A 26,710-nucleotide genomic window follows, 5' to 3' on the forward strand; every position below is an offset into this window, starting at 1 on the left:
GTGAGTGTTTCGTGCTCTGTCACCCTGAGCGAATGTTTCATGCCCCGTCACTCTGAGCGAGTGTTTCATGTACCGTCACCCTGAGCGAGTGTTTCGTGCTCCATCACTCTGAGCGAGTGTTTCGTGCTCCGTCACCCTGAGCGAGTGGGTCGTGCTCCGTCACCCTGAGCGAGTGTTTCGTGCTCCGTCACACTTAGCGAGTGGGTCGTGCTCCGTCACACTTAGCGAGTGGGTCGTGCTCCGTCACCCTGAGCGAGTGGGTCATGCTCCATCACCCTGAGCGAGTGGTTCCTGCTCCATAACCCTGATTGAGTTGTTGTGAAATAACACCGGATTTCCAAGCTATTTGCCATGTTAACGTATTTTCTAAATTACCGAGCCAATTATTTTTTTCCACCCGTCACACACAGCTGTTTATAAAGAATAATGTTTGTGAACATCTCCCTGAAACTTCTACATAAATACACTTGTTTTTAGGTGAAACCTACTCAAGGTTTCTGGGTTGTATGCAGTAGGTTCTGTAGTTGGTAATCACACCGACTCCAACCTGCCCGTTCCCGAAAAATTGCCGATATCAGCCAAGTGTGTGTGTGTGTGAGTGTGTGTGTGTGTGTGTGTGTGTGTGTGTGTGTGTGTGTGTGTGTGTGTGTGTGTGTGTGTGTGTGTGCATGCGTGTGTTGTTCATAAAGCATAACATATTCTCTCTGCTCACTCCCTGCCTTCACCTCTCTCTCTCGACATATCCGGACGGTGGTTATGTCTGATGCTGTTTAAGTCCGGACGGGAGTTTGCCTCTGGACGTGTCCGAGCGGTGTATATCTCCGGCCATCTTGTCTCCGGACGCATCCGGATGGTGTTTATCACTGGACACATCTGAATTTGGCTCCAGCCCGGACGCGTCCGGGTCTGTTTTTCACTAGACAGCTTGGCTCCGGATGCATCTGGGTGGTATTTATGTCCAGACGAGAGTTTGTCTATGGACCATGTTTATAGTATGACCGGTCGTAAATGGATCTCATACATTATATTGTTTTCATATTCACTGTTATTATATGCAGAATCATTTTGATGAAACAGTATGAATCGTAATTAACGCTCCACCATACGTTTGCCTTCCCTTCCTCTCACCTCGTACTGTCTTCCCTTCCCCAACCCCTCCTCGCTCCCACTCCCTATTTTCTCCTTTCCCCTCCACCTCTTCACTCTCCCCTCTCTCCCTCTTCCCCTCTCTTTTACTCCCTCTCCCCTTTAGTATTTCCTTCAGAGAAGTGACAGGTGGTGTTTGCTAGTACTACAATAAAAATGGCTTTTAAGCCTGATGTTGGATTTATGGTTATGGTGGCTGGCTTAAGATCCTGAGTTCAAATCCTGCTCATCCATTGAATTAACATGAGGTTGGTTGATTCAGCCTGTCATCCTTCTAAGGTTGGCGAAATGAGTACCAGCTTACTGGTAATAGGGGCATTGCATCAGTGGCACAGCTGCACTCCCAGAAAATGATGCAGCCAAGCATCCGCAGGCTGCATACAAATAAATAATAACGGATGTGGTTGGGTCTTTAACATCCACCAATGACCAGTACTGGCAGATGGGACACCAAGCTTAATATTCATCCAATGGATGGCCTGCACACACATATTTTGACTCGCCCTGCATGTAAAACACCAGCTTGACAGCTTATAACTCTCAAGATTCAAACGCAGTCGAGACAGCTCAAAGGTGAGCACACAAACATATACAGTCGAGAGTCTCGATTAGTGTAAGCACACGATTATATTTTCGCACCATCGTAACTTGTAAGACAATTATTGTTATGACTGCTACATAACTCGGAGGACTATTAGTGCCAGCCATTCCCACTGATCTCTATACTAACTGGATGGGGTGCCTAAAGGCCCGGTCACACCTTGACGTTTTAGCCAGCGATGGCAACGTATTAAAATGTATGTAAAACGCTGGCTTACTTTGAACTTTTGATGTTTTTTTTTTAAAGATTCGGACGTATTCATAGCGACTTGGTCTTATGTATAACGCATTGGTAACGGACACAGAACGTTTCGTTGTGTTATAGATAACTTATACCAACGAATGCTGAACCTGTTGTCGGCCTACACAACCGATGCCCAACGATAGTCTAACTTCGGCATAGCGCGTTGCACGCATCGCCGACGATGTCGTGACGTAGCCTATTAAAAGGCTGACGCACAAGGATTCGAATCATAACTGCCGTAGAAATGGAAGTGTCAACATCGCGGTCACACCTTGGCGATCTTGCTAGCGTATGCCGACCTAAGAAAAATGTGTCGAAAACGTTGGGGCACGTCAAATACGGTATGAGTAAGTTTGGTATACGTGAGTACAACGCTAAAGTACGCTATCATACGTCGTAGTAAGTAGAGTACATCAAGAAATTTTAAACATGTTCAAAATTTTACGACGTACTCGGCGTATGACACGTTCCGCATGCGATGGGGATAAGTTTTACACACGATATGTGGACGCTTACACACGTCCACAAAGGCTACTTATAAGCAACTCATAAGTCGAAACACATCGCGGTAATGTCTTTTTTACGCGAAACTTATTTCTAACTTATGTTTGACGTGCTTTGAACCAATTCTTTACGTAGTCCCAACACACATCGACGTATGTAGACGTATTCCAATGACGTCTTCCGGTCGACAAAAAAAAATAAATTAACGTGTTTCTCGCTTACAACTGCCATATCAAGACGTGTTCCCAGCGGTTTTGGGAATTCGTATATAAAAATGCTGCTCATAAAAGGGGAACCCAACAGTGTTTTCGAGTCCTTTTTGAGTCGATGTCCATGTCAGCAGTAACAGTATCAGTATCAGTATCAGTATTAGTATTAGTAGTAGTTTGTTCATGTTGGCAGTAGTAGGTGAGTGTGAGGGGGAGGGTGTGGGTTATGATGGATTGTCCTTGCGTTTAACGATTTAACGATTTAAATGATAAACTCAACGATTTAAATGGCTGCATCTCCACTATTGAAAGTAGACGCTTGCGCTCAACAATTGGATTTTTTTTACACTCAACGACTTTTAAATGGTACCACTCAGCTAGTTTCATTGTTTACAATGAACGATTTCAATTGCTGTCACACGCCTTTGTTTTTTGACGCTGGGGTTTGCAAATTTGAAGCGTTTCTTCTGAACGTGTTATATTGCTCAAACTCGACTATTTTAAATAGACGCTGCCGAAGGACAATTGGAATCATAGCCAAGCTAGACATCGAAATGTGAACATCCTCGTCATGCCGAAGAAAAGTTTGAAGAATGCTGAAAATAAGTGTCCTGGCCGTGGCCGTGGACGCTGACGCAAGGACGATCCATTATACTGACGTCTTTCAGCCTATGAGTAACTTAAAAGTAACGTCTGTCGATGTGTGGCAACGATCGTGTAACATGCCAACAACACGTTAATCATAGGTTAGAAATAAGTTTCGGGTACGCTAAACATTACCTCGGCGTGTCTCAACTTATGATTAACTTACAAGTAGCATGTGTTGACGTCTGTCAACGATCGCAGACCGTGCATACAACCTGTGGCCAGCGTAGCGGAACGTGTGAGTCATACGCCGGCATACGTCGTGAAATTTCAAGCATGAAAAAAATTGAGGACACCAAAAAGTGCAACGTTTAAAGCCAACGTACAACGACGTATGGCAGTGTTTTTCAGCGTGCTCTCAATGTTATCAAAACTTACCCATAACGTATTCAACGTTTGCCAGCGTTTTAGAAAAACAATTCAAAAATCGGCATATGTTGGCTAAAACGTCAAGGTGTGACCGGGCCTTAACATTAATTGGTCGGGCGCTCTATCCACCATAATCATTCTCCCACAGCACAGAAAATCACGTTTGCATCAGTCCAAATACTTGCTTCAAGATGCATATTTCTTATGAAAATTCCACCTTCCTACTTGATTTTTCTCCTTTCCCACTTGATACTTGATTTTATTCAATCCTGACTTGATTTTAGTCTATTCCCGGGTCGAAAAAAGCATTGTTATACTATTTATGAAATGGCATCGTGTGCTGCTTATGGTTGTAAAAACCACGACGGTATTGATCAAAGGAGAAGTGGAATCACAATTCATTGTTAAGTGGAATTCACCTTCGTTAGGAACAATCCATAGCAGTCCATGTGGGAACTCATGTGAGAGCAAAGATGGCAGACAAATGGCTTCAAAAAATGAGCTTCCCCTCCTATCCAGTATAGAGATAGAGATCAGTGGCCCTTACAGATAAAATGAAAAGAGTTAAATTCATGAGAGTAAGCAACTACATATTTAAAGAAATACTGTACACTCTAATTGTTACGTAACACTGCAAACCCCTTTCCTAGGACCGAGTCTGCTGTTCATCACGTATCCAGAAGCAATTGCAACCATGCAAGGCTCCAACATCTGGGCCATCATCTTCTTCCTGATGGTCATCACACTTGGCCTTGACAGCACGGTATAACTTGATTGTGTCTTTGAGATCCATTTGCTCCCAGCTATCCATTTGCACTGGGCTGACTCTAGCTAAACACCCTGTGAGTTGGATGGATAGTTGGATGGATTCTGTCCAGAGTCATAAGCCACCTGGGTTTCTTGTGTTCATTTTGAGTTTAAGCAATTGCTAATTATAAGATTAAAAAATAAATGGAACGATTTTGTTGTACCAGTGCATACAATAGGAATATTTGTTCAGAGGACAAGGAGCCACAGCCTTGGAGCAAAGAAGAGAGTTAGAATGGTAGTAACACAGGGGTCTTACTCACAAAGACTATTAATGCATGGAATAGTTTCACTGGAAAGGTAGATCAGCAGAGACAGTAGATCGGTTTAAATTTGTATTATAGAGTTACCTAGAAGCATTGGGGATAGATGCGTACAATGGTACATGTATATTGGTTGGAATGGTAGGTAACTGAGATATGGATCGGTGATTGGATATCATGATTGTGATGTCTGTAAGAAAGTCTCATGAAAAGGTGAATGAGCTGTCTATGTTTCTTCATTCCTCACCCTACAATCATGTCCAACCCCCACCCCCACAATTATTTTTTTTGATGTTTATGAACACATTACAAATTCCTGCTGTAACTACTGCTAGGAGAGGGATGGCAAACTGCCCAGCATGACACGTTCTAGAAACAGCTTCGGCAGAACCAATGCTCTGTAGGTGTTTGGATCTGTAGTGTACATTGGATCGGATATCTGTGCAATCTGCCATTGCTCTGCCAGGCGCAGACCATGGGACAGATCGAGAACTCCTTGTAGCAAAATCATAAGTCAAATTGAGAAGGATGAAAGAAAATCAAAATCTCTGACCAGATATTACCTTGAAAACATGTCTAAAGAATATGCAATAATGGTTGAAAAAAAATCCTTTTGCAGAGCTGGTCTTGGTCAACAGAATGCCAGACAAATAGTGGCAAGATGTTGAAGACATTGTGAAAGAAGAGGCCAAAATTAACATCACAAAAGGAAGTAGGAAAAAGAAGGCTAAATGGCTGTCAGAAGAGGCGTTAAATATTACAGACAGAAGAAGAGGAATAAAAAACCAAAGGCACATTAAGCGGCTAAATGCCAACTTCCAATGACAAGCCAGGAAAGTCAAAGATAAATATTTCAAAGAGGCATGCATTATAGATATAAAGTGACAACAGAGTTGAAAAAACAAGAGATCTTTTTAAAAAGATCAGTGTGGTCACAAGAAAGTTTCGATTTTGGATTGGGATCCTTAAGAGAAGAACAAGAAAAGTTCTGACAGAAGAAAAAAAGGTGAAAGAAAGATGGATGGATTATACCAAAACTATACACAAACAAGAGAGCAATATTGTTGCAGCCGCGGGTCCGTTCCGGTTGGCCGGTTTGAGTCCCTTGGGTCGTGTCAAAATGACCGTAATCGTCAGTCAAGTCCAAGGTCCGGAGGAAGTTCCTGGGCCTATTTGCTATGTTACACTGTTCGTGGGGCCGTGGAATTAAGTAACAAGCAGACAGGGGTGAAAACATAACATCCTTCCACCTTCAGCGGCGGAGGTAATAGTACAATCAACCATTAACCTCTACTGATACGTGCCCATGATGCCATGAACCGTTATAAATAGAACCCCTGAACCCCGACCGAGACATTCCCACAAAGGAATGGCCATTCATAATTATTTCTCCTAAAAGGCCTTTCAGACACTCCACAAGAGATATCCAGTGCCTTCAGAAAGTATTCACACCCCTTGTGTCTTTTTCACATTTTGTTGTGTTCCAGCCTGAATTTAAAATGGATTACATTTAACTTTTTTATTTTATTTTATCACCGATCTACACAAAATACCCCATGTTGACAAAGTGAAAACATATTATTAGAAATTTTCACAAATTAATTGAAAATGAAATAAAGAAATATCTAATTCACATAAGTATTTAGAGGTGTCGTCCACAAGACGTCAGTCTCCTTGGGTTAAGTCCCTTCAGGTGGGTACCTGGAATGTCCTATTCCTAAGAGAGGATGATCACCTGTCTCTGTTATTATCTGAGCTCAAGCGTTTGGACATCAGTATTGCAGCACTCTCTGAGGTTCAGAGACCGAATTGCGGCAAGATCATAGCGGGTGTTGACACCTACTATTGGTCTGGTTGTTCTGATGGTTTCCATGCCCAAGGAGTTGCTGTAGCTGTGTCTAATAAGCTGACTCCAATGATGATTGAGGTAACACCGGTCAACGAGCATGTTATGAGATGAAGGATTTGTCACTCCTTGGGTGTCATTTCCATGGTCTCTGTGTATGCTCCGACTGAGGTGAGTGATCTCACCGTGAAGGACACATTCTATGCCACACTTGAGTCTGTGGTTGATCAGTGCCACAGGCGAGATACTCTACTAATCTTGGAGGATTTCAATGCATCAACTGGAACTGATAGGGATGGTTATGAGATATGTGTTGGTCCCCATGGGTCTGAAACTGTGAACCAGAATAGCACTAAGTTCCTTGACTTTGCAAGAAGTCATGGACTTAGGGTGGCTGGTTCATGGTTTCAGCAACCACAGGCACATCAGTGGAATTAGTCCAACGCTGGTGGTGTGGCAAAGGAGATTGACCATGTGCTCAGTAATGGTCGCTGGAGGATGACCCAGAACTGCAGAGTCCACCGGAGTGCTCAGTTCCTCAATACCAACCACAGGCTTGTTGTAGCAACTCTGAAATTGCAGCTTAAATCTGGGAGAATGCTACCATCCAGCTGAAACCCAGCTGGGGATGATTGTTGGCAAGCTCAAGGATGAGAGGGTAGCTGAGGAGTTTGCGAACAGACTGAGTGGGGAGATTTGGGGGGTCTGTGTGCTTTGGGGAATCCTAAAGAGTTGTGGAGTGCCTTCAAGACAACCATCGTTGATGTTGCCGGTGGATATCTTGGAACTCACCATCGGACAAAAAAGCATTTTGTCTCTCAAGGGACACCGAATACCATTGAATATGATTGGCCGTATTCTTGCTCTTTGGGTCCTCACCGAATGCAGACGAGAGTTTTGGCAGGGTCTGCTTACAGTCTATGCTGATCTCCACAAAGCATTTGATTCATTGAATCGGGATGCCCTCTGGAGGATTCTTGGTCTTTGTTGGGTGCCATCCAAACTGATCAATCTGATGTCTGAATGACACCCTGGTACTGTGAGATGTGGTGATACCATCTCTGACTTATTTTCAGTTGTTACTGGAGTTTGTCAGGGGTGTGCACTGGCCCCCACATTTTTCAGTGCTTGTATGGACTAGATTCTGGGGAGGATGTTGGAGAGATCAAGTTGCGGTGCATCGTTTGGGAATGTGAAGATCTCTGATCTTGATTTTGCACATGATGCAGTCATCTTTGCAGAGACTCTAGATATCCCTTTGGGGGTCCTCGAGGTGCTGAATGAGGGGTCGGAGCCGCTGGGATTACGGGTTTCCTGGGTCAAAACTAAGATCCAAGCTTTCAATGACATCTTGGATGTTACTATCTTGCCTGTACCTGTTTGTGGCGAGGATGTTGAGTTCACGGTGAGATTCACTTACCTTGGCAGTGATATTCATGCCTCTGCTGGCTGTGAGCCAGAAGTCAATAGACGTCTGGGTTCGGCCTGGGGAAATCATGCATTCACTGGATCATGGGGTGTGGCGCTTCCAGTACCTGTGCAGGATGACGAAAGTCCGAGTCTTCAGGTCCTTGGTGCTTCCAGTCTTGCTCTATGTATGTGAGATTTGGACTCTGATCAGGGATCTGAGGCATCGACTTGATTCCTTTTGTACTCGGTATCTTCAGAGAATCCTTGGCTATCGCTGGTCCAACATTGTGTCCAACGAGCGGTTGCTGAGAGAGACTCAAATGAGATTTGTGACCTGCATAGTCCGTGAGCGTCAGCTGTGGCTGTATGGACATGCGGCTCATTTTTCTGATGCTGATTCTACTCACCAGATTCTCTCAGCGAGGGAGTCTCATGAGTGGAGAGGACCAATCACGTGCCTCATGGTTGCAGCAGGTTGATCAGCATCTCAAGGAGATGGGGATGGGCCAGGCATCTGCCTGGGGAATGCCCAGATGGAGGCCCCTGGAGTACCGGCGGAAAGTTGACGCAGAGACGCGCTGCTGCAGTGCATGCTCCCATAACTGACCTAACCTGCAGAGACTGTTGTCCTTCTGGCAGGTTCTTCCATATCAGCCATGGAACTCTGTAATTCTGTCAGAGTGGTCACTGGGTTCTTGGTCACCTCCTTTACCAAGGTCCTTCTTGCCTGGTTGCGCAGTTTGGTCAGACGGCCAGCTCTCGCAAGAGTCTGGTAGTTCCATAGTCTTTCAATTTCCTAATAATGGGGCTCACTGTGCTCTTGGGAACTTTCAACACTATAAAAAAAAATTTTGTACCCTTCCCCAAAGCTTTGCCCCCTCACAATTCTATCGAGGAGTTCTACGGACAGTTCCTTGGAATTCACGGTAGAGTTTCTGCTCTGACATGCACAGTCAACTGTGGGACCTAATATAGAAAGGTGTGTTTCTTTCTAAATCATGTCCAATCAATTGAATTGGCCACAGATGGACTCCAATCAAGTTGCAGAGACATCCCAAGGATGATCAAAGGAAATGGGATGCACCTGAGCTCAGTTTGGAGTGTCACAGCAAAGGGGTTCAATACTTATTGACGCAAGACATTTCAGCTTTTCATTTTTCAATAATTTGTAAAAATTTCCTTTAAAAAAATCCCACTTTGACACTATTGGGAATTTTGTGTGGATCAGTGACAAAAATGTTTATATTTAATCCATTTTCAATTCACGCTGCAACACAACAAAATGTGCAAAAGTCAAGGGGTGTGAATACTTTCTGAAGCCACTGTATATCAAGGAATCTAGGGAATTGACAGGACAGGAAGAAATCGCCATGAAAGCGGCAAAGTCGTGCAGGAGTTTTGGTGAAGTTCGACTCCACAGCGGGGCAAACATTCCATGGCCAGAGAGAGAGGAGTAAAGCACAGCCTGTCTGTTCACTAAATGAAGCATAGCCTTCTCACATTACATCGCGAGCATCTGCCTTTTTGTCAATTCTGGCTCGTGCGTCCTTCCTTTCCTGTTCATTTATTCCCTTTCTGGTTGTGTCCTCTTGTTGCCCTGCTACCCCATTGTCAATTTAAGCTTGCTTTTCCATGAGCCTCACTCTTGTAGAGAAAAAATAAGACGTAGCAATATCACCACTTGTGGTCATTTGTATATCTATTTAGGGATGTGGTGTGTGTGCCTGCACTGTAGTTTGGTGGCCTTGAAGCAATCATCACAGCAGTAATGGACAAGTACCCGGAACTGTTGGGGAGACGACGGGAGCTCTTTTTGCTGGGCGTGGTCTTGTTTTGCTTCGCTGGTGCTCTTAGCACTCTGACCTATGTAAGACCCTTATTTTTCCTATCTGAATCACTAAACAGTACTTGCACTCATTTACATTGTCTGCCATTGTCTTCCTCAACTATAACAGAAGCTTAAGGCATTGTACTGGATTATAATCAATCCTGATGTCATTTATTCAGGGTGGAGCATATGTCGTGAAGTTGCTGGAAGAGTACGGAGTTGGCTGTTCTATAATTGCTGTTGTTTTATTGGAGTCGATTGCTGTCTCCTGGTTCTATGGTAATTATTTTTATATATGTGTGTGTGTGTGTGTGTGTGTGTGTGTGTGTGTGTGTGTGTGTGTGTGTGTGTGTGTGTGTGTGTGTGTGTGTGTGTGTGTGTGTGTGTGTGTGTGTGTCTTCGTGAAAATACATACACCAAGCCATTCTGACGTTTCATGCAAATTGTGTATATTTTGTCTATAACTATGGAAATGTGAGCAAGAAACCGGCAAATAAGCTTTTATCAGTTTTGGTTTGTCTGCATAACTTGTTAGAGTTCATCCATCCATCCATCTATTGGGACCATACTCTGTGCAGAGCATTGGTGCTGCCGAAGCAGTCTCATGGGCTATTGGGCACAATCCTGGATGGGTCGCCACTCTGACGCAGGATACTCGAATGGCTCAATCATCTCAGCAAGCTGGTACTCATTTTGCCGACCTCGGAAGGATGACAGGCTGAGTAAACCCCACCTGGTATTAATTCAACAGTGGAGCGGAATTTGAACTCAAAACCATAGGATCACAAGCCCACCACCCGAACCATTAAGCCAACACCAGGCATTCAGAATTCAAGGAACAGCGAAACAAGAAAAGATTCAGGGTTCTCACGCTGACAGTAGGGTCATGGTGTGCACGTGATCCTTAGACAAACATATCTATCTATAATTCCAGCAATGTTTGTGTGTGTCTGTCTGTATGTATGTGTGTCTGCGACCGCTGTTTCTCGACAACCCCTGGTCCGATCGAATTGAAACTTGCCAAGAATATTGCTGGGGACCTGTGGATGTGCCTTTTCAAGGTTGGATATTAATCGGACAAGCGGTTCCAAAGTTACGGCCATTTATTTGCCAACCAATGACAGGACACGGTGCTATGACGCCACGATTGACGTCACAATTCTTTTTTTTTCTTTCTTTTTTTTTTCCACGTACGGCCATGCACGTACGAGCACGCATGTATGGGCACGCACATACGGGCCCGCACGAGTATAAATAAATAAACATATACAAAATGAACGGGAATAATTAAGCATTTTTCCAACAGATGTCAATTTAAGCTTGTCAATCACAATGTTAATGAAAACATCTATTAACCCCACCCCCTTCCCAGAGCTTCGTAAACACCCTTTGTTCGTAGAGTTCAGACCCTTTTCACAAGAGTTCAATGGCAGTTTCTCACTTTTTGGCAAAGAAAATTAGTGGAATTTTAGCAGACATTTTGCAGAAGCGACCAGAATTCAACTGTTCACAGTCACACTTGTCAGAGCGGGTAAATAAATGTTCTTTATCAAGGGTGAGCAGGGCAGATTGAAAATCTCAGATTTTTCGTTGGTGATCAATTTCCCAATTTTTGTTGGCTAGCAATTCTCACAAGATTTTTACAACCTTTCTCCAGCATCTTTATCTTTCCCACATCAGAATGTTTCTGGCAGCTAAACCTTCTTTTTCACCATCAGGGAAAATATTATATGGTCATAGAATACCACTGATGAAGCTCGACTGATTGGGTTAACAATGCAACAGTGATCGTTCACAGATAAACTGCTCTCATGTGCTTTGCAACACAAATATATCAGCTTGTGAGATGACTCGCATTTCTAGCTCATTTATGTATGGGTTGGAAGGTATGATAGAACTTTCTAGAAATGTCAATAATAACCAATAACTTTGTTCTACTTGTGAGGTTGTATTGAGAAACAAATCTGCTCAGAACAGATTGAAAGTCAAACGGGACTTAGGACAGCGCATATCTCTGCCAGGCTGAACAGTTTATGTTTTGTATCCCACTGACAGGCCAGATCTGCACCTGGACCTTAACCAAAATCCAATTGGCTTGTTCTTCTTACCTAACCAACTCATCCACCTAGTTTTGTCATAACCTGTCCGTAACTTTTCGAGATATTGTGCTTTGCATCGTTTTTGGTCCCATCTGTCAATGGTGAAGAATCACTTTAAAATTCTCGTATCCAGATCCAGATCTTCACCAAAAACTTATCAATTCATCCTTGTCACACACCCAACCTGTCCACCAAGGTTAATCTGAATCGGTCGTTAACTTTTTGAGATATACAGCTCACCAACACACAGACAAACAAACAGGGGTGAAAACATAACCTCCGTCCCCATTCGGTGGCGGTTGTAAAAAATCAATGACATTCAATTATTGAGGCTCATGGAGAGCAGAGCAACAGAGGCTCAATTGACCAACAGAAAAAAGGTAGCAAAAGAAAATAGTGGGCCAACAACAAACATGAACAACAGCACGAGCAGAGCAATTACAGGAGAATGATGGAAGCAGGGTGGGTGTCGTAAGGTTCAGTTGTAAGAATGGGAGAAACCATTATGTCGTGGTAGGTAGCAGATTTCAAATTCCATAGCGAGTAGCAAGAGACAACAGACTCAGGAAGACTTCCACAGGTGATGAAAGAGGGGTATGAAGGAATGGAGGTGAGTGGTGAGCTTAGACGAAGGGAGGCTAAGGAAAAGTTTTCTGGGAGAACCTGTATGAGTTGGAGCGGAAGACCCTGTACAGAGACATAGAGGGCAGGAAGAACAAGACCAACATCGAGCTCGTACAAAACTTCAAGGTCACAAACTTGCCGAAAGTGAGCAAGAAGCAGACTGTGAGACTCGGATTCCCGACTTGAAATTTCAATGAAATGGAGTGCCGTAGATTTTTGAAGCCTCAATGAAGGCAAGATGGGAAGCAGTAGAGCCAGTCCACAGGTAGGGAGCGATATTCAATGACATTCTAAACAAATACTTCATGCATCATTATAAGCTGGGGAGAGCAAAGGAAGGTTTGGTCCTTTGAATAATTCTGAGTCAGCAGGCTGATTTGGAGATATGTTCCTTTCAAAACAGTTTGTGTCTGATAGTGAGGCTCAGGAGTTCCAGAGACTATAGCCTTCCTAGAGGCTGAGCACAAAAACTAAATTGGGGGTTATAGTCACAGGTCCTAATGGAGGGACAAAGTGAGAATATGGGTCTTTATTGCACTAAAGGATGTGTTCCAGGTAGAAGAACAGTTGCTTATTTTCTCCAATTCGAAAGAAAAAACAGAATGCTACTTCAGTGAGCCTGATAAAAGGCTGTGGAACTATCCTGCACAGGGAAGCAAGTATGGTATGGGAGCATGCGTTGGAGCAGCACGTCGCTGCATCCATTTTCCGCTGTTACTCCAGGGGTCTCCGTCTGGCCATCCCCCAGGCAGATGCCTGACCCATCCCCATATCCTTGAGATGCTGATCAACCTGCTGCAACCAGGAGACATGTGGTCGGCCCATTGGCCTCCTCCACTCACGAGGCTCCCTGAGACATTCCAGGCACCCACCCAAAGGGACCACTTCAGGTTAACCCAATGAGACCGCCGTCTGGTGGACGAGACCTCAGCACCACCCCAACACACACTACCACAACCTGACCCGGGAAGGTTACCCTGTGGTTTTTCTCCTATCATCAAAGAGCGGGGGTTCCGAAGGTTTTGCCCCAATCCCATCATCCCGTGAGCTGCCCTGCGGATGGTAGCTGCACAGGAGGTACTCCCACGGAGTGGGTTTTCAGATTTCTTTGTCGTAAATTTTGCGGACTTAAGGGATTTATGGTGGCCGGAGTGCAAATCCTGCCACCAACCTAAAAAAAGAAGTAACCCAACTGCAGGAGGACGTCCACAGACACTGTTGGCCAATAGATATGGATGGCCGTTGACTCACAAGGAGCTCCTCCGCCCTGACAGGTTTTGTTTTGAATCCTGCTGGGTGTCCATATCCATACACCCTCCTCACCACGAAACCTGGTGGGGGAGACGGTTTAGTTTCTGACAACCTGACAATGAAGCAGGTTCGTCCAGGTTTACATGGAACCTGTAGCAAGTCACAGATCTAATCTGGCCTGACCTGACAGGGAAACCTTGTTTGCAAACTGATACAATTATTTGCCCAGTGATGAAGACATGTCATTGATGTGTTGAGTTGTACACATACCATAGAAATATAGTCTTCAGTAGCATTAAGATGTTTCTGTGGAAGTTGTTTTGTAATCTGTCTGGATTTAATCAATGTTGTTTTGCAGGCATCCGCCGTTTTTCCATGGACATATATGCGATGCTGGGCCACACTCCGGGATACTTTTGGCAGTTGTGTTGGGTTGCCATAAGTCCGCTGTTTCTTGCGGTAGGAAATGGCTCCAGCTTTCTTCCAAATTAAAAACAACTTTGTGTGTCAGCCAAAATTGTTTTCGATTTCAGACTTGAAATGTACTGATAATATACAGGCTGTCCATAAAGTCCTTGTGCAACTTTGAACATTAAAAACTTCTGATGTACACATGATAGAAACAAACTATAATTGATGCATGAAAGCATAATTCATAAAGCTTTTACCCAATACAGTTCAAGGTTTTAGACTTCAACTAAACTGCCATCTTTTGTAATGCATCGCTCAATCCGATTTTTGAACTTGCTGAAAACATTTTCCAGTTACTGCTGAGTAATTTCATGAATTGCATTTGTGATCGTAGCCTTAGGTTCATCCAAACAATGTCGTTTTGATGAGTAAACAACAGTTCTACACAGCCCGATAAAATGTCGTCCAATGGGGTTAGGGTCAGACGAACGAGGCGACGAAGCAATTGGTCCACATCTACTGATCCACTTGGCTTGGAAGACATCATTCAAGACCCATCGCACATTTGAAGCATAGTGGTTGGGAGCTTCGGCTTGCTGGTACAAGGTGATACAGAAAAATCTGGATAATAAGGCTATGCGTGAAAAATAAGAGTACATGGACCTCCCTATTTGATTTCTCCATTAAAAATAAGCACATATAAAAAGATAATAAGGCTTTGAAAACTGAAAATATTATTAACTCAAACACGACAGTATTTCGTGTTTTATTGGCATTGGTACATAAACTTTAAGTCAGAATTTCTTACACATCTGATACTGGTACTTACAAGAGTTGTACGTTCCAAACAATGTTGTTCATCAAGGGTCGTAAATGAGTATTTTACGACCCTTTATCATAAAGGGTCGTAAAACAACATTTGTCATCACAACCAAAATGGACACGCCACTGAAGCATCGATCATACACCCATGAAAAGAAGATCGAGATTATCGCGTTTTACAACTCTTGTAAGAACCAGTAACAGATCTGTAAGAAATTCGTATTTAACACAAGTGAAGAATGAGGAAATAATTGTTCGGAGTGTGAAAGGTTCGAAGAAGATAGGGAACGGAAGACGGGCCTTTTACCTGGACATGGAAAACGAAACTTGTTATGAGTTTAAACACATACGTGCTCAAGGACTGAAAGTGTATTGTACACCACTCCTTCCCAATTCCACAACCAGGCGATGCAGGACATCATCACCGGGCACCAAAGGAAGGGAGTGCTCAGTTTTTGCTCCGTTTTCTTTCTTTCTTTCTTTCTTGTATGTCAGGGTGATATCGCAGCCATCCTTTGAGCTTGGAAGCTGAAATTTGGGGACAAAAGTGAAGATATGCTTTGGCAAAAACAATATTTTTTGATTAATCAATTCATTCATTAATTACTTCATTATTATTGATTTATGAATTACTTATTTACTTTGTTTCTCATTTGGGCAATATATCAGGCACCTTTTGATCGAGGAAGCTGATATTTGGACATGACAGTGAACAAGTGATTTGGCTATAAAGGCTTTTTGTGATTTATTAATCAATTAATCGATTCATTTTTTTTTCTTGTATGTCCGGGCGATATCTCAGCCATCCTTTAAGAAAAGGAAGTTGGGGACAAAATTGAGGATGTGCTTTGGCAAAAACAGTATGTTTATATTTTTTGATTAATCAATTCATTCATAAATTACATAATTATTATTGATTTATTATGTACTTATTTATTTTGTTTCTCACCTGGGAAATATCTCAGGCACCTTTTGAGTGAGGAAGATGATATTTGAATACGACAGGGTATTAACTTATTTATTTATTAGTTATTTATTCATTTTTCGATTAATTACTTAATTTTCAAAAAGTTACAGATTCAGATGAAGCGGTGGTGGTTTGGGTATGCTATTAGCGAATTGATGAAGAAATTAATTATTCTCCGATTTTTATTCATTTATTTTAATTATGTAATTTATAATTTAATCAATTATTGTACACCGCTCCCTCCCAATTCTGTCTCCATGTGCTGCATTGCGGCAACGCTGGGCACCGAAGGCACCCCGGCAATGTTGTGTGCTGGAGGATTAGTTATGTATTGCTTGGCGAAAAATATTTCGCCAAGTATGTTGGTCTGTCGTGTTTGTCTGTCTGTTTGTCACACGATTTTTGGCCACAGTTTTTAAGCAATCGTTGTGTGTGTGTGTGTGTGTGTGTGTGTGTGTGTGTGTGTGTGTGTGTGTGTGTGTGTGTGTGTGTGTGTGTGTGTGTGTGTGTGTGTGTGTGTGTGTGTGTGTGTGTGTGTGTGTAGGCGACTGGCCAAGGACAGAGCTGCTAAATTTTTGTGAAGATCCGAATCCGGATCCAGATCTGAGAATTTTTAAGTGATTCTTCACCATTGAGGGACCGGGCCAAAAATGATATTTAGGACAATATCTCAAAAGGTTATGGATGGATTCTGACGAAACTTGGTGGACAGGTTGGGTGTGTGACAAGGATTAATTGATTAGATTTTGGTGAAGATCCTAATCCAGATCTAGATACGAGAATTTTTTAAGTGATTCTTCACCATTGAGAGATGGGGCCAAAAACTGTGTATAGCATATCTGAAAAGGTTATGGATCGCTCCATGGGGGAGCAAGAAAAGGGGTGGGAGTAAGGGGGTGGGGAGAGCAAGGCCTCACCACCTGCCGCTACACACTCTGGGAGGGGGGAGGGAGCGAGGAAGATGGGGAAGAGAGGGGAAGGTGGTACTCTGGACATGTGTTTGATAGGGGAACTTGAGGAGGGTGGGGGGGGGATGGTCCCCTTATGCCGGCATTAGTAGAGGATTGAATGAAACGGAAGGAAGGGAATTTTCCTTCAATCGTCAAAAAAGCTGCGCCAGAGTTCATGCCTTTATTTACTTTCCACACATACGATAAGCTCTAGAATCTCTTAACCTGACACTAATTGCGGAATTACATAATCAGAGCATCAGTTCCGGCTGCTAAAAAGTAACTGCTTTCATTTGTCCATGTCACACATTCTTTGACACCCCTTCCTCTCTGGAGTTGTACGGTGGTAGAGGGGGTTTGGGAGAAGGATAGCATGAGGGGAGGGAAGGGAAGAAAGTGTGAGGAAAAGGGGAGGCAGCGTGACGGGGTGGGGAAGGCAGCATGAGGGACTGGGACGGCAGCGTGAGGTGAAGGAAAGGCAGTGCCAGGGGAGTGGAAGGCAGCGCGAGGGGAGGGAAAGGCAGAGTGAGGGGAAAGGGAAGGCAGCGCGAGGAGAGGGGAAGGCAGCACAAGGGCAGAGGAAGGCAGGGTGAACGGAGGGGAAGGCAGTGCAAGGGGAGGGGAAGGCAGCGTGAGGGGAGGGGAAGGCACGTGAGGGGAAGGGGAAGGCAGCATAAGGGGAATGGAAGGCAATACACTCTGGGAGGTGGAAGGGAGCGAGGAGGATGGGGAAGAGAAGGGGGTAGTCCGGAGGGGAAGGTGGTGTTCTGGACATGTATTTGATAGGGGAACTTGAGGAGGGTTGGGGGGGGAGGGAATGATCCCCTTATGCCGGCATTAGTAGAGGATTGAATGAAATGGAAGGAAGGGCATTTTCCTTCAATCATCAAAAAAGCTGTGCCAGAGTTCATGCTCTGCTAGCAGCTTAGCACAGTGAGATGGTGAAATCTTTGCCCATTCTTCACATGAAACTTGCTTTAGTTCTTCCAGGTTTTATGGGGTTCGTCAACGGACTGAAATCTTCAAGTCTCGCCATCAATGTTCAACTCAGGATTTTGACTGAACCACTCAAAAACATTTATTTTCTTCTTATTCAGCCACTCCAGTGTGGCTTTAGCTTTGTGCTTCGGATCATTGTCCTGAAATGTGAATCTCTGACCCAGTTTCAAATTAATGGTTAACTCAAGCAGTTTTCATCAAGGACTCTCCTGTACTTTGCACCATCCATTGTCCCTTCCATTCCGACAAGCTTGCCAGTCCCTGCTGATGAAAAGCAGCCCTATAACATGCTGCTGCCACCACCATTCTTGATAGTAAGGGATGGTGTTGAATGGGTGGTGTGTAGTTAGGTTTGCGCCAGATATAACGCTTTTAATTTAGACCAAAAAATTCAATTTTTGTCTCGTCTGACCACAAAACCTTTCTCCACATGCCTGCAGCATCATTACGATGCTTTTTGCACAAACTCCAGGTCGGCAGTTTAAACCTCAGTCGAGTCATATCAAAGACTTACTTGCTTCTTCCTTACTTGACACTACATTTAAAAGGTTAAGAGCACAGACAATCCCCATAGTTTGGCATCCATGTGGGTAGGAAATATCTCTGAAGGAAATGCCCTGCACATGAGTGCGGTGAGAAAAGTGGCACCATGTGGTGACATCAACAATGGCACCACTTTTTGACGTTGTGACATCAACAATGGCACCTGAGTACCCCGGAAAGTGTTGGCACTTCCCCCATGCTCAGTGGCTCTGTGTTTGTCTCAACTATAAATCCTGTATTGTGTTGCATATGTTCATCTGTGTGTTTGTGTGTGTGAGGGGGGGGGGGGGTGGGGTGCAGCTCCACCATGTGCCTTAGATCATGTATTACTAGAACGGTACTCTTCAACAGATGTGGCTGGGCCCACATTATTACGTCATTATACATACTTGTGCCAAGTTTGATTTTAATCCCTTCAGCTGTCTAAAATAGCACAATTTTACCTGACATGACCTTTTGACCTTTTACATCTTGACCCCATAATCTAATCAATTTATGTATACATCATTATACATACATGTACCAAGTTTGACTGAGATCCCTTCAGTGGTTCTTCAGTTACCATGGTAAAGAAAACCTATCACAGACTCTGACCATTAACCTCTTGATGCCACTATCTAATCAGTTCATCTTTGCATCATACTGTATATTGATACCAAGTTTGATCAAAAAACCATCACTGGTTTACAAGTTAACGTGGTAACAATTTTTACCTAACATGTCCTCTGACCTTTAACCTAATGACCCCAAAATCTAATCAGATCATCTTTGTGTCACAATATATACTGCCACCATGTTTGAACAACATCCGTTCCACGGTTCTTTAGACATTGCGATAACGAGATTTAGCATGGACAGACGGACAACCCGAAAACATCATGCCTCTGACGAATTCGTCAGCGGAGGCATAAAAAATGTTTTTTGAATGCCAGTTTCCTTCCATGGGACTTCAACGCAGGAGGAGGCTCTTAGGCCCAACAAAGCCTACACTGTTATTACCAACTTATGGGTTTTTTTCCATTTACTCTATCCTATTAAATGCTGAGTGTCAAGCAAGGAAGCAGCACATACCATTGTTTAAAGTCTTTGATGTGACTCAGCCAGGGTTCAAACCACTGACATGCCAGACTCAGAGAAGACGCCCTAACCATTACACCACCAAGGCTGGTTGAATGAAAGTTGATTGAGGAATTCCACTGCTGCATCCAACGCTAAGCATATGGGATTTGGAACTCAGATCCCAACATCAAGAGCTATTTGCTTAAAAAAACTAACAACATTGGAGCTCATTAAGGCCTTATTAATCTTTCTTTTAAGTTTACGACAACCAGACTATTTTAGTTTTCATATATTCATATAAGCTCACACAAATCTTGCTTCTTTTTTTTCAGTTCATCATCGTGAGTTTCCTTCTGGGGTCCGGCCCATTGCGCCTTTTTGATTACAGCTATCCAAGCTGGGCCACGTTTGTGGGTTACGCAATCGGCTCTTCATCATTCTTGTGCATTCCAGCCTTCATGATCTACCATCTGCTCTCATTGCCAGGCTCCTTGAAGCAGGTTTGACCCAATGTCGGATAAAAGTACATTTTTTTAAAAATCAAAATGAATTCTTTTGTAATTCATATTACCGAGTGAGTGCCAGTTTCTCACCGTTTAAGAGGTCTGGGTGGCAAAAAAAGACAAACGAACTTTTGTTACCCCAATGCTGATGTGTTAAATCAAGTACAAAAAATTACTTAACGATAATATACAGCCGAGGAAGCCATTGTACCATGTTATACAATCAGAATTAAAATTCACTTGTATAATGGCTCACAGTTTTGTATTGCGTACACCATGCAGAAGCTGCACATTATATGCTACGATTCATTCATGTGTTATTTGAGCTGTCCCTAATGTTTTGGTTATTTCCTCCTCTGTGATGAGCAGAGGTTGCGAGCCAGCATACAGCCCATGAGTGACGATGGCAGCACGACACGAAGTTCAATGCAAATGACAGTGTTTCCCTGAAAAGATGGGAGTTGAAGGTTCAGTTGAAGAAAAACGGCACATCTTCATTTTTGGAGGAAAGAAAGAAACATACATTCAGACTGCCTGGCCAGAAGCAAGAAAACATTTCACAGCAGACTTACACACCCCCACCCCCCCCCCCCCAGGGATGATAGAAGGAATTCAGCTGTCATGCATGGACACTGTGTTGATAGTTATAAACATACACAACATCATTTTATTCACACACAAAGATGCTAACGGAATAGCATCAGAAAATAACTTACATTAAACTAGAATGGCACGCGTAGATCGCATAGTCTCACCTCGCGCATTCATTTTGAACAAACATACCATTGTTAACTGACTACGCTGCTATTATAGCCCATATACCCATATCATCCATGCACCCTATTGTGTCACATGATTTCTTGGCATGGGTTATGAACTCCATAAATTTAATTCTTCACTCACATCAAGTAAGAGATCAGATATATTGTTTCAGTTTTTTGGACAAGGATTCCAATTCAACTAATTATGACTGGATTACCTCTTCACCGATGACATAATCGCTATCAGTATCACCCTATATACCCCATGGGGAGTTGATGACATCTGGCAAGTTTCAAATTTTTTTGTTGAGCGGTTTCAGAGAAAATTATGTCTAATTTTTATTTAATTTTAAACCAATAAGGCTGCCGTACCATGTGAAATAAGACAAGACAGCTCGCAATAAAATATTCTCCATGGGGAGTTCCTCCTATGTTTAAAGTTTTACATCGATCGCTCAAGCGGTTGCAGAGAAAACCATTTTAAAAGTGCAGACACACAGACAGATAGGGGCATTGCAATAGTCTCGCATCTCCTTTGGGGCGAGACTTACAACGAATCAAAAGATAAGCAAAGTAAGACATGTGATTAAGATAGTGAAAGCAAGTTGCACAGTTAGACCTGAAAATTACCATCGACCTGTAAACAAATTGTGTAAACAAGCTGATATAAAAATCAAGAATTCATAGAACACATTACCACACAATATCTTGAGAAACAAGGACATGGGTGGAATCTACGAGCTGCAAATTTGATCGGTTGTGATGACGTGAAATGCTTTAATGTTTTGTCCAAGTAGTCCTAAATTGAAGGGTTTTGAAAGTGCTAAAAAAGGTGATTTGTGAATTCCACAGTGTTGAAGAATACCCAATAATTAAATTTAAATAAAATAAAGATTTTAAAGGTCATAGAGAACAAAATTTTCCTGGAGTTTACCGCCGTTTATGCCGCGTCTTATACACCCCCTTATTTAACATGTTACAGTTGTTGTTTGTGTCCTTTATGATGTCCTTAAAAACAGTTAGTTTCCTGTTTGGAATGATTTTCAATTTAGTTTGACTATCAGACAGGCAAGTATAGAGTTAAAATATTATCTCACTCCTCTCTGTGCACGTGCAATCGGGACGAATTCAGAGCCAAAGTACTGCTAAACTACGGGTTCGTTTTCAGATTCATGTTCAAAATATAACATCCAATTGAAATTAAGTTGTTCCTCGATCATAAACTTGACGTTTGTGGATGGATGGACAGAAATACAGACAGAAGTAATCCAATTGCTTAAGCCCACTTTCCACTTCACGTGCACGGAGTAACAAATAACGATTTTTTTTTTAATAAATAGCAAACATGGAGAAGAAAGAACACGAGGAGAGAAAAAGAGGAAGAGAAAGGAAAATATGTTCAAGTCATATATTAACATTAAGGTTGTGTAAGGAAAGGGAGCAGGTTGGTTCACTTAATTGATGTGGATCTTCAGCAGCAGAAAGTTGCTTTGAGTTCTCTGATGGACTCTGACCTGAAATGGCCAGTTCCTCCATTTTGAGGCAGTGGATCTTCTCTATATAAATGCGGGGATCTCTTCCAGCTTTCAAAACTGAAGGCATCACAAATGAGTGTAACTTTTGTAGCTGTTCTTGTCACATTCCATCATTTTCTCGACCATTTCTTGCAAAGCATAGATGTGGGTGCATTCTCAAAGAATGCCTCTAATATAGCTAGAATTTCCGGGAGGCCTAAGCGAGGCTTTCCATGCGTCTTATGGAAGTGAATCATCGAGTTCTGTGTGCAATAGTTGTTTCATTAAAATGTGTCGTTTGGTGCTTTGTAAGCCCATTGTAATTGGCTGCTGAAACAAACAAAATGCTTTTCATGTTTGCCATCGAAGTGTGCTGTCAAGTAGGAAAACCAGAAACTCAGCATCGAGTTACCTTTTTTACAATGACTGGGTATTGTGTTGACATTTCTCAAATAATGTATTTACAGCATCAAGTTCACCATCCACCTCTGAATTCCCAAATATGTATTCTAATAGCATTGATTATAATAATATATGAATATTATTATTGTTATTAATAATAATAACAATGAGTATAAAAAAATAATTGCACTCAACTTGATCACAACTATCCACATGCAGCTTGTAAACCTTGATTTTTATTTTTTAATGGATGATATCAACTTAGATGTTGATTGAGGTATGCTAACAGCCATAGGAAGAAAGGAGAAACTGACCTTTTGGATGTTCACGTTGAGGTTAGCACCCAAAATGTCAGCTTCTCCTGCTTCCCACGGAGGTCAGAATACCTCAATCAACATCCTGTGATTTCGTCCATTTTTCCATCTATCTGCCAATGCAGGTGGACCCTAGCCTTTAGCAGCAAGACTAGTTCGCCATTATGCTTTGTTTTTAAAGCTAAGCTGATGCTATACTTATCAATGTTATAATTGTTATTGTATCAGTTATCTAGCCATTGTATCAAAAAATAATCCAAAATGATAAATCATTGAAATTGCTTCATACTGGGTGGTTTGTCATTGCCTCCCCAATGTTGTTGAATGCACACATGACATCAGCATCATGTGCATTTACAATCAGAGCTGCTGCTTTGTTTTTTTTAACTCTCTCTCTCACACACACACACACACACACACACACACACACACACACACACACACACACACACACACACACACACACACACACACACACACACACACACACACACACACACACCTTGGAGTAGAAGAGAGCCACCAAATATGCCATAAACAAATGCGCAAAACAATCGCCAGATAATACCGACGTAGAACGAAGCTGATCCTGAAAAGGTACCTCTCAGAAACAAAATCAAAACCATAAACCAACAGTCATGGGCATACGAGCCATTTTTCTTTTGGAGGGCAGCTACAGGTTTGCCTGAATGATGGCTGTGTTGCCTGAATGTACACTTCACCATCCCCCCCCCCCCACACCTCCACTACCATCCCTCCTTCCACTCAGTCGTAGCACAGCCCAAAACGACCCTTTCAAAATGACATCATGAACATCATTTCAAAAAGGCCTTCGTGCAAAGCACTGCTTTAATAAGCCAGCCATTGCATGGGGGTGATTCCCTCTTTAGTTATTTTAAACACTTTTGAGCAAACCAAAGAATCGAACTAGGGGCAATTTCAAAATGGTTATCTAATAATATCTCTTAGGCGACAGGAACAGATGATAAACAAACATCTGAAACCCCTTCAATGAACCAGCACGAAGAAGTCCCGAGACATCGCACAGCTTTCCCCGAAGGCCAGTGAGAACATACCTGCTCACGAAGTCCCAAAGTTCCAAAGAGTCGCGGACGGTTTCCCCAGAAGTAATACGCCATTCTGTAGACATAATCTGGCAACATGAACAGCCAATCAGTAAGCCGTTGAGAATCCTTCTTATCAGATCTTCAGAGGTCCCAAGGCCCTGTGTGGCTTCTTTGCCTGACCATAACATGACGGCGATTGCCAGATGACTCGGGAGTCAGGCAGAGCTACCACTTGCCAGATGTATAATAAATTCGATACTTATAGTATTTCTACTTTTTTACTATTATTTTAATCCAAAAGGATTATAATTGATAATTGCAAAATAGTCAAATATATGACAATTCAGGTGAGTTTTTACATCACAGGCTGTCATCATACTGTCATCTCGTGATATTTCGTCATCCTGATATTTTATGCCCAAATTATAAAAGCTAAGCTGGTTTTTTTTGGGGGGGAAGGGGGGGCATTCCCCCCCTCCCCTTACCTCACCTCATACGCCCTTGCTCGCAGTACTAGTGTTCCAATACAGCTGTGAAATAATAAACTGACCCCAATCATAAATCAATAAGTTAGACATCAAAATCAAGAAAAGTCCTTTCCATCCAAAAAACGTTTTACAAAATCCAATGCATCCCGAGAATGTATCTGCCGAGAGGAGAGGGAGGGAGTAGCCTGATGGAACTCAAACGGGTGCACAGAGCGACGAGTGTAGGACAAGCTGAGTATCGGATTCAATTTGTAAACAAACATGAACACAACAACCCTGATAAAGTATCCTCAACTCACCTTGCAAGAAATTTCCAAAAACAGGTGTGAATAGAAGATGCCGCACAGAAAAATGAAATAGCAACAAACACAGCCCAACAATTGGAAAAAAAAGAAGAAAAAGATAAAAAGAAACGTCAAAAAATAGACACCAACAACTGGGAAAATGACAAAAGAGCAGGAAAATGCAAAAAATAATTTGACTGAGTTGGGATCAACAAAGAAGTCTCATTGGAATGGTTAAGAAGAAGTCAGCTCAACTGGGACGGAGAAAGAATAATAATAAATGCCCAAGATCAAGGACACGACACCAATGGATTTTAAAATGATGGCGGGACATAGCCAGACAAACAAATGTATTTTCTGCAAGACGGTAATGGAAAGTACGAGTCACCTGCTTTCGAGATGCAAAAAACTACTATCAGAACAACGTTACACACAACGGCACAACAAAGTATGCAAAGTGATTCATTCGCATATCTGCAAAAATTTGAACATCCCAGTTCCAGAAAACTCATGGAAACACGAACCAAGGGCAATCATTGAAAATACGGACGTCATGCTCACGTATGATCTGATGATCCCATTGAGCGTGAACATGGAAAACAAAGCCTTGCAACCGGATATATTACTTAGGAACAAAAAGGAAAAGACAGCATTGCTCATTGAGATATCAGTACCCAGCGATTTTGGGTTAAATAAAGAAATCAAGAAAATAACCAAATACCAGGACCTCAAAAAGGAGATCAAGAGATCTTGGATGCTGAAGAGTGTCGAAATTGTACCACCAGTGATAATTGGAGGAACAGGGATAATAAAGAACCTCACTGAGATTTTAAAAACCATCCCCAGGAATATTACCATAAACGAACTACAATTGGAGGCAGTCCGGGGTTTGGTGACGATGATGAAAAGAGCCCTCGGAAAAAAAACTCTGAGAAACAAAAATTCAACAGATTGGTCCATGAATTGTGATCCCTTACCGAAGCGAAGGTGGATACTTTGAGTCTTGGGAGGACTCTGTTTCATCTCCACAAACCCGCAAATAGAGAAAACGACACACACACACACACACGCACGCACACACACACACTTTTTATTCATTGTATAGTCTCGGCTATTCCTTAAATATAATCTAATTTAAAGGATTGTTGTAAATGATGTTAATGTCACAACATCCTATATTCAACTTCATTTATATTTGAAACCTCAAAACTTCGTCCCTTACCTAAAGTACGAACGTGAACCTGTAAGCAATTGAATGGTTTCCTGACCTCATGGATTGTTAGCTGGGCACTGTTCTTCCTCGAAGTTTCAATCCTTTTAGCCCAGAACCTCTCCAAACGGCAGATCCACAACCCCAGTCACAGATCCAAGTCAGTAGATTTCCTACTTCAGTAGATTCACAACCGCAGTTACATCCAGTCAACCCATCATTGCAACATTACTAACCAAACTTTATTCGCTAGAGGATTTAACGTATGATCACATAGTTACAACTCCCATCACACATTGCATTATAGGACAAATACCTTAAATACTGTGTAACATGTTCACGAAGCAGCACGACCACCCCACTTAACCCTGAATCAAACTGTCACACACAAACACACACACCACACACACACACACACACACACACACACACACACACACACACACACACACACACACACACACACACACACACACACACACACACACACACACACACCACAACAGATTAAAAGTATTGCCGAAAAGTGCACATTGTGTAGGGCCAGGAGAGCAAAATCAAACCGAAGCAA

At 42.6% G+C, this 26,710-nt stretch overlaps 2 protein-coding genes across 14 annotated transcripts in view; one reads left to right on the forward strand and one right to left on the reverse strand.

Moving 5' to 3' along the window:
• The window catches only part of SLC6A4 (solute carrier family 6 member 4), a 122,551-nt gene extending 95,914 nt beyond the window's left edge, over nt 1–26,637 (forward strand). Inside the window, exons 8-13 of the mRNA XM_085858903.1 lie at nt 4,368–4,480; nt 9,779–9,910; nt 10,051–10,150; nt 14,204–14,304; nt 19,929–20,096; nt 20,469–26,637. Coding sequence (XP_085715029.1) covers nt 4,368–4,480; nt 9,779–9,910; nt 10,051–10,150; nt 14,204–14,304; nt 19,929–20,096; nt 20,469–20,549 — 695 coding nt within the window. The 3' untranslated portion in view covers nt 20,550–26,637. The remainder of the gene's footprint in view (nt 1–4,367; nt 4,481–9,778; nt 9,911–10,050; nt 10,151–14,203; nt 14,305–19,928; nt 20,097–20,468) is intronic.
• LOC147011171 (uncharacterized) overlaps nt 1–26,710 on the reverse strand; it is a 35,777-nt gene that overhangs the window by 1,534 nt on the left and 7,533 nt on the right. For 4 of the 13 annotated variants that reach the window (XR_015052217.1, XR_015052213.1, XR_015052215.1 and 1 more), the window contains 2 exons: nt 24,167–24,243; nt 10,178–15,606 (listed from right to left, as the gene is read on the reverse strand). Coding sequence is in view for 8 of the 13 variants with exons in the window: in XM_085858909.1 (XP_085715035.1) it covers nt 15,433–15,606; nt 24,167–24,243 (251 nt within the window). In the remaining 5 variants the exon portion in view is untranslated. Of the gene's footprint in view, nt 1–10,177; nt 15,607–22,374; nt 22,453–24,166; nt 24,244–26,710 lie in introns of those variants that run through there. The other 9 variants (XR_015052216.1, XR_015052214.1, XM_085858906.1 and 6 more) reach the window with 4 other exon arrangements.

Source organism: Eptatretus burgeri, chromosome 16 (assembly GCF_056783735.1).
Source record: "Eptatretus burgeri isolate ZD-2024b chromosome 16, Ebu_testis_v1, whole genome shotgun sequence".
Taxonomy (NCBI): Eukaryota; Metazoa; Chordata; class Myxini; order Myxiniformes; family Myxinidae; genus Eptatretus; species Eptatretus burgeri.